Source organism: Heterodontus francisci, chromosome 1 (genome assembly GCF_036365525.1).
Source record: "Heterodontus francisci isolate sHetFra1 chromosome 1, sHetFra1.hap1, whole genome shotgun sequence".
Taxonomy (NCBI): domain Eukaryota; kingdom Metazoa; phylum Chordata; class Chondrichthyes; order Heterodontiformes; family Heterodontidae; genus Heterodontus; species Heterodontus francisci.
In genome coordinates, this window is record NC_090371.1 from 103,639,110 (window position 1) to 103,652,023 (window position 12,914).

Genomic DNA, 12,914 nt, shown 5'->3' on the forward strand with positions numbered 1-12,914 from the left:
GAATTCCCCATTATCAACATCCTGGGGGTTACAATTGACCAGAAACTGAACTGGAGTAGCCATATAAATACCGTGGCTACAAGAGCAGGTCAGAGGCTAGGAATCCTGCGGCGAGTATCTCACCTCCTGACTCCCCAAAGCCTGTCCACCATCTACAAGGCACAAGTCAGGAGTGTGAAGGAATACTCTCCACTTTCCTGGATGGGTGCAGCTCCAACAACACTCAAGAAGCTCGACACCATCCAGGACAAAGCAGCCCGCTTGATTGTGGAAGGGCTGCCAAACATTCACTCCCTCCACCACCGACGCACAGTGGCAGCAGTGTGTACCATTTATAAGATGCACTGCAGCAACGCACCAAGGCTCTTTAGACAGAACCTTCCAAACCCGTGACCTGTAGCACCTAGAAGGACTGGGGCAGCAGATGCATGGGAACACCACCACCTGCAAGTTCCCCTTCAAGCCACACACCATCCTGACTTGGAACAATATCGTCATTTCTTCACTGTCGCTGGGTCAAAATCCTGGAACTCCCTAACAGCACTGTGGGTGTACTTACCCCAAATGGACTGCAGCAGTTCAAGAAGGCAGCTTACCACAGCCTTTTAAAGGGAAATTAGGGATGGACAATAAATGCTGGCTTCGCCAGTGTCACCCACATCCCATGAATGAATACAAAAAAAAAATGTAAAACGACAGGTAATGTGGTCACACATATATCGAGCACAAGAACGTTGCTCCCAGTTTTCCACTTCCCTGTGGCCAGGAGTGGAATCTTTACCCTCAGATTTGTTCTTAAAAAAAAGGACATTTAAAAATGAATTTAGAAGAGAATGATTAAACTTTAATAAGCTATCATTTTTGGGTGAGTGGTGAAACCTCGAATGTATTGATTAACAAATATGATCTATACAGATCTCTTCCTTTGTAATTTTCTTGTGATCTTCTGAGAAAACATTGCAAATAAATTAAGCAGTTTTTGATGTCTAGTATATTTCTTGGTCAACTCTATAAACGCATAGATATGAGATCAAAAAGAATTTTGGAGCAATTTCTTTAGAGAAACTGGTGAGAACATATAACACGTTGTGACATGGAGTAGTTGAAGCAGATAGTGTTGACACAATTAAGGGAGAGCATGATGTGCACATGATGGAGACGAAAATGGAGGGATATGCATTTCGGATGGGAAGAGGTAATTAGAGTGGGAAGTGGCTTGTGTGGAGTATTAACAGATGGACGGTTTCTGTGCTATAGATTGGATGAGCAGAAATTTCCTCCAGTTAAATATTGGGATGAGTGATGCCATTGTCTTTGGTTCCTGCCACAAACTTCACTCCCTCGCCACCAACTCCATCCCTCTCCCTGGCAGCTGTGAGGCTGAACCAGACCATTCACAACCTCAGTGTCATATTTGACCATGAGATGAGCTTTCAATCACACATCTGTATCATCACTAAGACTGCCTATTTCCACCTCTAAAATCACCTGACTCCACCTCTGCCTCAGCTCCTCTGCTGCTGAAACCCTCATTCCCCTCTGTTACCTCCAGACTCGACTATTCTAACACCTCTCACATTCTACTCTTCATAAACTTGGTTATCCAAAACTCAGCTACCCATGTCCTAACTCACACTAAAACTCGTTTACCATGTGCTCGCTAACCTACACTGGCTCCTGGTTAAGAAAAGCCTCGATTTTAAAATTCTTATCCTTGTTTTCAAATCCCTCCATGGCCTGGCCCCTGCACATCTCTAATCTCCTCAAGCCCTACAACCTTAGGGGATATCTGTGCTCCTCTAATTCCGGCCTCTTGAGCATACCCAATTTTAATTGCTCCACCATTGGTGGCTATGCCTTCAGCTGCCTAGGCCCTAAGCTCTGGAATTCGCTCCCTAAATCTCTCCACTTCTCTACCTCACTGTCAAAGAGGTAGGTTTTAAGGAGTGTCTTAAAGGAGGAAAACGTTTTGGTCATCTGACCTAATATCTCTATGTGTCTCGGTGTCATACTTTGTTTTATAATGCCTCTGTGAACATTGGGACATTTTATGATGTTAAAGGTGCTATATAAATACAAGTTGTTGTTGTAGATTCTCTGCAATACCCATACCCCAAAATAGATGAACAGGTAAAAGGTCCATTTTTCACAAGCAGAATTTTTTTTTTTATGTGCAGTTAACAAGTAGAACACATCATCTAATTGTTCTGGTCATACTTTTCCAAGTACCAACAAAAAAAGGTTTTGGAGAAATCTCTTACAAACTTAATTTCAAATTCTTGCAGTTTTGATGTGCATCTCTCTCCCATTCCCACACGGCAGTATCCTTCCTTGCATATAACTCACCACGATCAATGCCATGAGAGATCTGTTAGTATAAAATATAAACAGAAAACACTTGAAATGTACAGCATCTGAAAGAGAAGGACTAGCTAATGTTTAGTTCTGATGAAGGATCTCACCCTAAAGGTCAGCCTACCTTCTTTCAGATGTTTGAACTTACTGTTATCAAATGAGGCATCACTGTGTTACATAAAATGTGATTAAAACCCCCCAAAATCTGCATTTTTCAGGCTTCTCTCCACTGGGTGGGACTCGTGCATTAAAGATAGTATGATTCAGCTGCTTGATCTGAAAGAAGCTGAAAGACAAAAACTTAAAAATGAACTGACTGATTGCTTTTACTTTTTTTTAAACTTGATGAACTAAGATGGCCTTCCTCATCCATAATTACTTTGGGACTGTTTCAAGGGACATTTAAGTTGACAGCGAGTGCAGGAGAAGCACCGTTGTTGTTTTCACATTAACCTGTGGAACAGACTCATCACCTGGTGCATTGACTACTACTGAGTTGAAGCATTTATAAAAGGAATTGGTTAACTTCCTGGTTCCACAGAAGTGAATGGGTGGAGTTTTGGGGAAAAGATGGAAAATAAATCTGACAAGTTTGAGAGGCAGAATCTGGATGATGGAATGCATTTGGCAGCTTCTGAACAGTTACTTAGCCTTCTGCATATATTTAAAGTATACATTTGACAAACCTTTGAACTGTTTCTCGCAATCAGCAAAAGAGTGTAAATAGCTGAGGCCCCAGCACTGATCCTTGCGGCACCTCTCTATTCACTACCAAAAGACACTTAGTTGAAATTGATGGAAAGGTGAGAAATGTTCACGTAGATCACATGATCCTGGAAAGGGAACCAAAACACAAGCACAATCCACTTGATCACGAGCTCATGCCATAGTTTGAATCAGATCACACTTCAGTGTCTAAAGAACCAATTTCTGAGGAAGAAACAGGATTTTCTTTCGAGTACTGAACCAAAACCAAACAGCCCAAAACCTGACTCTACACCAAAACCTGTAAGGAGGAGATCAGGAAGGTTTCGTAAACCAGTTACTAAACTTGATTTGTAGATGTAGTTCAAAACAAAAAGGCCAATTGTAATTATGCCAAGTATGCATATCCCTAAAGATTTGCTTATTTGCATCTCACTGTTGAACTTGTGTAATTAGTGAAACAAGACATATATACACACACTTGGACATATATTTTGAAGTATACCAATGCTGGTATATTCAGTTGATATCATTGTGATGTGCATACACATCTATACAACACATTCAATTGCAAGTAATGTTGAAATAAGAACTCAAAACTCATCAATTCATGTTTTCAGTATATTTATTGGGAGCAAAGATGGCAAAACAGTAGATGTGTAAGATGCAGGTTTTCATAGATAAGGCATCTGTTTTATACACAATTCATAGCTTTTTGAATATGTACCAAAGAAAATCTTTTGGAAAGAATCTTATTGGAAAAAACAAAAATACTTTTCTTTCAGAAAGGCGAAGCAGTGGAATGTATTCATGTGTTCTGTTAATGAGATAAGATGTTAAAGCATGTGCAGTATGCAATAATGTAATAAACACATGTGAACTGGCCATTTTTCATGTCAGTCTTTATTTGTGCCATTCAATATGTAACAAAGCATTTATTCAATTTCCTTCTGAAATCTACTATTGCACCTCTCAGCAGTGCATTTCAAATCCTAATCACTTGTGGCTGAAAGCTTTTCCTCATGTCACCTATTTTTATTTTGCCTCCCTCCAGCCCCTCCCCCCATATCTTAAATCTGTACCTTCTGGTTATTGACCCTTCAGCCATTGGAAATAGGTTCTCTTTATTTACTCTACCTAAAGCCCTCATGATTTTAAACACTGACATTGATCAAATCTCCTCTCTGCTCTGAGAGCTACCCCAGCCTTTTTCAGTCTATCCATGTAACTGGTGTATTAAATTAACTGATTTCACCCCCCCCCCCCCCCAGACAGTATATTGGAAATGAATGCTGAAACACTAACTTACTAAATATTCACTTAGGGGAATATTCATGGAGTGAGAATTATTCTATATCAATTTTGTTACTCGAATGATAGTTGTGACATTTCCATTACTTGTTGATAGCCCGTGGTGTATATAAAAGGAACAAGAACAAATGTAGCCTTCAGGCAAAGAGATGAAGATAATTGGACCAGGGCAAGCAGTCATAAGAATTTTAATTGTACAGCTTTCATTTTAAAGTTACAAATGTTATCCTATTATGTACCTTCATATCATAGTTACATGGTAAAACTTGATAATTTTAGATACAGAGAAGTGTTGGTGAAGCATGGAAATTTCTCTGCAAGTTGAAGAGCTACCAGACAAACAGAGTAGTTACAATGCCACCACTTGATAAGCAAGGGGGTGAAAGGTTATCGAGGTAGGCAAGAATGTGGAGCTGAGGTTACAATCAGATCAGCCATGATCTTATTGAATGGCGGGGCAGACTTGAGGGGCTGAGTGGCCTACTCCTGCTCCTAATTCATATGTTCACTGGTAGGAGCTTCCAAACCAATATCATCTGCATCACAAAGATCATCCTCCCTACCCTATCTCAGCCCAGCTGCTGCTGAAACCCTCAAACCATGCCCTTACCGCCTCTAGCCTGAGTTATTCCAAGACTCTCCTGGCCAGTCTCTCTTCTTCTTAAACAATAGCTGCTCAAATTCTGCTGCCCATATGCTATCCCACAAGTAGTCTGACTCAGCCAATACACCTTTCCAATCCCTTAGCTCCCAGTACCTCAAAGCCTCATTTAAAATTTTCATCCAGTGATTAAATTCCTACATAGGCTTTCCCTTTCCATTTCAGTAAGGCCATCACCAACACCCCCTTGCACCCCAAAAATTAGTGGCAGAACTGTCATTGCCCTAAATCTTACAATTCTATCACTAAACCTCTCCCTAAAACTTCTCGTTTCAACCTGTATCACCCTCCGGGCTCAGAACCCATTTTGCTATGTCTTGGGACTTTAAAACATATTAAAGGCATTAAGTGAATGGAGTTGGTGCTGTAGGATGAACACTTCACTTGTCAGAATACAAAACACAAAATCGAGATTTAATGGCAAATATTTAATAAGAATGTATAAATCATGATTTTAAGGCACATCAGTGCAAGAACTACCATTTACAAAAATTAATTCATTTGGAAACACTTGCTAAAATTGGAATACAACACACTTCTGCTATGATGACTGAGTACAACATTTGAGAAACTTCAAGGTACAGATTTCTGGACCTATCATATGTTTTTCTTCAATATTTTACTTGATGTACTTGTGGTAGTCTCAACAAGCATCTGCATTAGTATTTTTCCACCAACCATGGTTTCATATATAATTTGTAAGAAACTGCATTTTTCTTCAAGTTGTAATCGCTTTAGACCAATAAAGGTATTTACGTTTAAAAATGGTAAAGTAAAATCCAACCCTCTTTAGAAAGCTAAACATTTCCAATTTACTCAATTCACATTACTACACGACAGTGCTTTTATTGTGAATTTCCAACTAGTAATACAGCACTCCCTATTAAAACAAAAAGTGGCATCCAGCCCCTTGCTTGCAATGTCTGGGTTGGATAATTATGCGTTCATCTCCTCTGAAACCCCAAATATAGTATACTACATAACAGGCTGAAAAAAAGTGTAATAAGAACAAAGTTAATTTAGAACTAGAATAAAATTTTGGGAAATTTCTTCCCTTTTTGGCACCTTTAAGCATTAAAAATGTTACAAGGGAAGCCTGGTGCTGGAGATGTATACATGTTCCTTTCACAGGTACCAAAGTTGCTTCAACTGCATCTCCAAAATATACTTTTAACCAAATCTCAAAATACAGTCCATTATTAGAACAGTAACTTCTCCATTTCCTGTAGCAGCCAACCTAATGTCCTCTTTGAACGCCATCATGAAATTCTCAGTTTTGTGGCTCTGCTAACCAGGCAAGGACTTCCCAAACATACTTCAGTTATAACCATTACAAACAGGAAAGGTGTTTTTGATCCCATTCTGGATTCAAAACACCTCTCAGAGGTAAAAAGGAATTCAATGTGCACTTCAAAAATGTGTGTTATAGAAAACTTTTGATTTCAGTTAAGAATTTTAAACTTGTAGGTGAAAGACCTGTCCAATATTTTCTTCCGTGAATAGGGCAAGAAATGTGCTTACAGTTCTCTTATTTGGAATATAAATATAACCAACTGTTCAGTGACCAAACACCTATCCCTATAACTGTACAAAGGGACATTTGAGCAGGAAAGGGATACAGAAAGAAAAATAAATGGAGATAATGGTAACTGACCTCATGTAGAAAGCCAATTAGTGAAAAACATTTTAACCATAGAATGACACATTTAGTAAAAAGCTACAGTATCTAACTATGAACAAGAAGTTGAAATATTCAAACATTCCTTAATATTCAAGGAAAAATAATTTAAGCAAACATTGTGATTAACATATCTAAACCTAAAGCACCTCAAAACTATCAATTCACATTTTAAAACTGCCACCGGCGTAAGATTTCAGAAATAAAGCAAAAGCCTAAATTTCCACAACTTCCTACTAATATTCCTAAACACCATCTTCTGCCATTTACCAAAGCAACAGCTAAACACATTTACAAGCATCACCAGCAAATAAAGGTTGTGTGCGCGCGTTTGGGGGGGGGTGGCGGGGGGGGCTTTTATAAAAATTTTTTTTTTTGCAACTTTAAAAACGCACATATCCACATACACCTTGGAAGTCACAGGTTACTTTCAATAATGAAGACAGCTACATAAAGCTGGGCACAGGAGAGCTCTGCATTCCCACAATGTTTACTGCAAGTTCTTTTAATTAAAAGGCTATCAAAACAAAACCAAATATTTCTAAACTTATTTAGACTACATGGGAGTTTCTTTCCTTCCTAAAAAGAAGTCATTTACAGAAATGTGCACTAGCAATGTGGAAAATTCATATTTCCCTCAAAAAAAAAAGCCAGCATCACAATCTAAGCAAAGAGTTATATATTATCCACTCACAACCTAAACAGGGAAAGACAGAGCCCCAATGCATACCGAAACTGAGAGATTTAACCATATTACTGTTTTTCAACATTAAACAGGACACAAGAAAGCCTTCAAACAAAATAGAAAGCTGACCTGCCAGATTCCACCCTGTCCGTTAAAGTATTTATAAAACAAGAGGATTTGTACTAACCTCAGTTACACTGTAGCCATGCAGAGCAAACCTAATGTGAGATCAGAGTTGCCTAACTGCGTCATTACTGCCAAAATAGGATCAGCAGCACAATACTGCACTTCTCCTATTGACACAAGGAAAACAACTCAGCACAGCATCAAGGTCAAACATGCAGAGTAACAATGCACAAGGCTCATTTGCATCATTTTACACAGAATCAGCAAAGGAAGAGGGAAGGGATGGAAACACATTAGTATTAGAAGTTGGATCTATCCACAATACAGCAGGTGATGTGTTAACACAGGGCAAAGGATTGACTTTGTGAGCGTGGCAACAGATTCTAAAGAGGTTTGACTTATTTTACAAATTTAGCAGCTATCTGGTAGCTTACTTTGATAAATCAACTTCAGAAACAATCACAGAAACAGATCCATATTATCCAGTTTTTAAAAAAAGTACACTATGTACAACATAGTGTAATACATGTTCATTATTGTCTAAAGCATGAAGTACAAGTCAAATATAATCCAGTTAACATTATTACTGCTCCTTCTTCAACTTGTGCATAGCGTTCTTTGGCAATCTTTGACCCTTTGTGTATGCATAGTACCAGAAGTTGAGAAATAAAATCATAAAGCTAACTCCATAAAGCCATATTATGTAGAGAAAAACTGGATACTGGTACTGGCAATTTTTCATGAAGAAGAACTGGCCAATATGGACAGTAATCATCACAAACTGGATCTGAAAGTTGAGGAAAAATAAGCTAGTTAATTGGTTGCAACTAGATCTCTCTGGCATGACATTTTTAGTCAAAAGCAAAATACTGTGGATGCTGGAAATACTCAGGTCAGGCAGCATCTGTGGAGAGAGGGACAAAGCTAACACTTCAAGTTGATGATTTTTTGTCAGAACAGGTTTTTAAGTCAACTTGTCTTCAAGTAGATCCTTTAAAATAGATATAGCAATATAATTCCAGCAATGACAGTCGTAGCAAGGTAACACTCAGCTGCGAAGGTTTGTAGATAAACCACATTAAACACAGAATTCAGCTATATTTGAAAGCACAATTTGTAATGAGCAAGCATTGAGATATGGTTTGGGGAGAAGAACCTCATGCTCGATATATTTTAAGGCAGTTCATTATGAAAACTTGTTCACGAAAACAGGCAAGATCTTCATTCATTTCTACACCATCAGCCAAAATCTTCAACCAGCTACAAACCAAACAGGAAGGAGGGATTCCCCTTAAATATCTGATTTCTGGGAAATGGGGAAAAAAAGTCAGTTTCTACTAATCCATCAACCTCTACTGGAAAGGCATATGTAAATATGAGGCAACAGTATCATACTTTGATTCCTCCCCAAATGCCAACATTGTCTATTGTCTGGCCTCATACTAGCATGGCCTTCAGAAAAATTGTGGGTACGGGGAAAGAAAAAGGAGGAAAGTGGAGAGAAAAAGTACACATCTTGAAATACACACTGTCCCTTTACAATTGAAAGTTAAGCTGCTTTATGATATCACAGTGAAGCTGTTGTAACAAAAGCCAGTCCAATTGTGTGTCCATTGTCTATAAAATGCTATCTTTAAATGTAGCACGCTCCAACCTGTGTGTTAAGTAATTACATTAGCACAAACTAACCAAATGACAAAGAAATAATGGTCTCCTTAAGTGGAGGCTGGAAATTTAGAGGTCATAGTGCCCACAACATGCATCAATACAGTCTACTCCTGTTGATTCAAATTTTATTTTGTTCAACACATTGAATTTTGCCATACAAGTTAAGTTTTCTCTGCACAATGTCAATCCACACAATTCAAATAAAGCAACTTCAATTTAGAGTAGGCTGTATTTAAGTCCAAAGAAAACACTGAAATAATTTTGTTCTCTCCAGGATAGTTTATTTCCACAATTTCTCTCAGTATAAACATTAAAACAAAAAGCATTAGCAATTGGATAAAAAAAGTCACAACTTTCAAATGGGATAAATATTGCAGATTTCCACCTCATTTTGTCAAAAGGAAAACTTGGGCCCAAACACTAGGCTACCTTAGCCTAATTGCAATGAGCGCAAATCCCACCATTCCATGTTATGAAATGGCATTTTTAAAAATCTGATAGTTTGTGGGCTAGCACCAGACAGTTACAGGGCTGATATAAAAACCCAATTGGGTTATTAATGTCCTTCAGGGTTGGAAACCTGCCACCCCTCTTTGGACTTGTCCACACTGTTCCAGTCCTATAATACAAGGGTGATTCTATATGCCCTTGGGCCAACTATGGATGGTTAATAAATGCAGGCATTCCAATGTCATCCATAACCCAAGAATAAAAAAAACTTACCAATTGAATTGTAGTCATGTACTTTTTCCACCATAAATACTTCTGGTATCTTTGGCCCAGTGCAGATAAACCATAGTATGTATACATGATTATATGTACAATACAGTTCACAAGAGCATGAAATGTTCCTAGACCACCTATATGGGTCAAGGGGAGAAAGGAGAAAACAGTTATAGAAATAAGCTGGGTTGGCTGTCCAAAAATTGTGCTGGTTCACTTTTAACCTACCACACTAGAGGTACACAACATGAGTCCATAGAAAGATCAAGAAGCTTCTAGCTTTAAAGTTACTGTAGATTTAAATTATTACATTAAATATAGAAATATTTTTTGAAAAAAGTAATAAAATTACAGAGAACAAGATCTGTAGTGCCAACCATTCTATTTTAAAAAGACTTAGCAAATTATCCAAAGCACTAATGCCCAAGTTACTCATCAAAACAAAAATCAGTGGTTTAACATAGATAGTTAGTTTTCAAGGCAACAACTAATATGGATAAGTTGGTTCTCTCCACTCCCCAAGCCATACATACAATCTGCTGCATTATTAATCGTGCATCACAGGACAGCACTCCACAATTTAACCACAACACAAAGCATGATTGCACCACCTAATGGCAATAATTTTACTGCAGAACAAACTGGCAATTTTCTTCACTGCATTAGTTTTCACATTGCCATTAGTGAAGGCAAATCTTGCAACTAGTGTTACGAACAAGGCGGGAGAAATGCACTGATAATTCAGTCCCACTACTCCATAGATCATAGCATATCAAATAAAGTTCCCACCTACCAAAGAATAGCCAAATTAAGCACTATTTGTCCCCCAGAATAAAGCACACCAAACCAGGTTTCTTTAAACAACATTATTAGAAAAGAAATAATAGGTCTTAACTACTAATGAGATAAATTATATATATGAAAGTCTCCTTATTTCCTTAACCCTCATGCACACACGCATGCAGTAAAAAAAAAAATAGTTAACTGGGAAAAAGTCATAGAGTCAGAGTTATACAGCACAGAAACAGGCCCTTCAGCCCATCGTGTCCATGCCGGCCATCAAGCACCTATCTATTCTAATCGCATTTTCCAACACTTGGCCCGTAGCCTTGTATGCTATGGCATTTCAAGTGCTCATCTAAATATTTCTTAAATGTTGTGAGGGTTCCTGCCTCTACCACCCCTTCAGGCAGTGTGCTCCAGATTTCTACCACCCTTTGGGTGGAAAAAATGTTTCCTGAAATCTCCTTGAAACCTCCTACCCCTTACCTTAAATCTATGCCCCTTGGTTATTGACACATCTGCTAAGGGAAAAAGTTTCTTCCTATCTACCCCCCTCATAATTTTGTATACTCAATCAGGTAACCCCTCAGCCTTCTCTGCTCTAAGGAAAACAACCCTAGCCTATCCAGTCTCTCTTCATAGCTGAAATGCTCCAGCCTAGGCAACATCTTGGCCAAACTGCTCTGCACCCTCTCCAGTGCAATCACAAGTATTTTTGGTTCACAGCTGTTTCTTAGGAATAGAAGGAATAATAAAAAATAATTGAGATTATCACATTCTGGTAGGATGTTTTCAGTACGGTGGGGTGTCCCAGAGTCGAGTAATCAGATGCCGCTCAAAGTCTCTCCAGGTGAGGTTGATGAACAGTCTGTGATGGGTAGGCATTCAACGCAATTTGTCTGCATCAGGCGTCACACAGGTCTTTCAGCAGGGGTGCAGCAACTGGTCTGCTTTGTTTTTTTTAAAACAGCAGTCTAGCAGTAGAAGCTCTCTTGAGATTTAAGGATCTCCCAAAACACAGGAGGCAGCAGGAACCACTATGGATGCAGACACTGGAGGCAATAAGAATCTGCTACCTTTCAAATGCAGGATTCCTTTTCAAGAGATGCAAGTCTCCTTTACAGGGAGAGTTAACACTTTTCTGGGTTATTCTCTCTTGTTCCAGGCAGGTCAAAGCAAAGGCTTGAAATGCCTGCCCTTTGTCCAATTCATAGGCTTTTTAAAGGGCCCAAGGTGAAAAAAAGAATCTTTCTGAACATGGTCACATGTCCAGAAACAGTGTCTCCCCCTGTCAGTCAAAAGCTGCTCTAAAGAAAGATCAAACCCCTGTGATTTCCTTGAAATTGCTGACTTTCCTGTCCTTGGACAAGTTCAACTTCCTTTCAAAGCACCCATAAAGTTCAACTTTTGTTTTGACTTCCTTTCAAAACATTGCAGGAATTCCAACTATCTGCAGGTTAGTGTCCACTGAGAAAGAAAAATCCTTTTCAGATTTTTTTTTAAACGAACAGAATTCTAAGTTTTCTTTTTAAAAGCAAAACACTTGCAACACGAGCTATAATAGTTTAACTGTTCCCAGACTGAGTTGATCAAAGAAAAAATAAAATACATATATATTTAAAATCTCTCAACAATTAAAATCTAAAGGAATGAAACTCCACACATGTACAAGTTAATTTTCAGTGCCAGGGAGGTTGGTTAGCAGAAATTAAGACTGATCACACCATTAGAGTCAAAGTCATACAGCACAGAAACAAGCCCTTTGGCCCATCGTGTCTGTGCTGGCCATCAAGCACCTATCTATTCTAATCCCATTTTCCAGCACTTGGCCCGTAGCCTTGTATGCTATGGCATTTCAAGTGCTCATCTAAATACCTCTTAAATGTTGTGAGGGTTCCTACCTCTACCACCCCTTCACGCAGTGTGTTCCAGATTCCAACCACCCTCTGGGTGAGAAAAGTTTCCCTCAAATCCCCCTGCCCCTTACCTTAAATCTATGCCCCCTGGTTATTGACACCTCCGCTAAGGGAAAAAGTTTCTTCCTATCTACCCTATCTATGCCCCTCATAATTTTGTATACCTCAATCAGGTCCTCCCTCAGCCTTCTCTGCTCTAAGGAAACCAACCCTCGCCTATCCAGTCTCTCTTCATAGCTGAAATGCTCCAGCTCAGGCAACATCCTGGTGAATCTCCTCTGCAGCCTCTCCAGTGCAATCACA

At 38.9% G+C, this 12,914-nt stretch overlaps 1 protein-coding gene across 1 annotated transcript in view; it reads right to left on the reverse strand.

Moving 5' to 3' along the window:
* Nucleotides 1–4,477: 4,477 nt before the first annotated feature.
* The window catches only part of elovl7a (ELOVL fatty acid elongase 7a), a 68,173-nt gene continuing 59,736 nt past the window's right edge, over nt 4,478–12,914 (reverse strand). Inside the window, exons 7-8 of the mRNA XM_068033876.1 lie at nt 9,913–10,049; nt 4,478–8,308 (exon numbers count right to left, since the gene is read on the reverse strand). Of these exons, the coding sequence (XP_067889977.1) occupies nt 8,105–8,308; nt 9,913–10,049 (341 nt within the window). The 3' untranslated portion in view covers nt 4,478–8,104. The remainder of the gene's footprint in view (nt 8,309–9,912; nt 10,050–12,914) is intronic.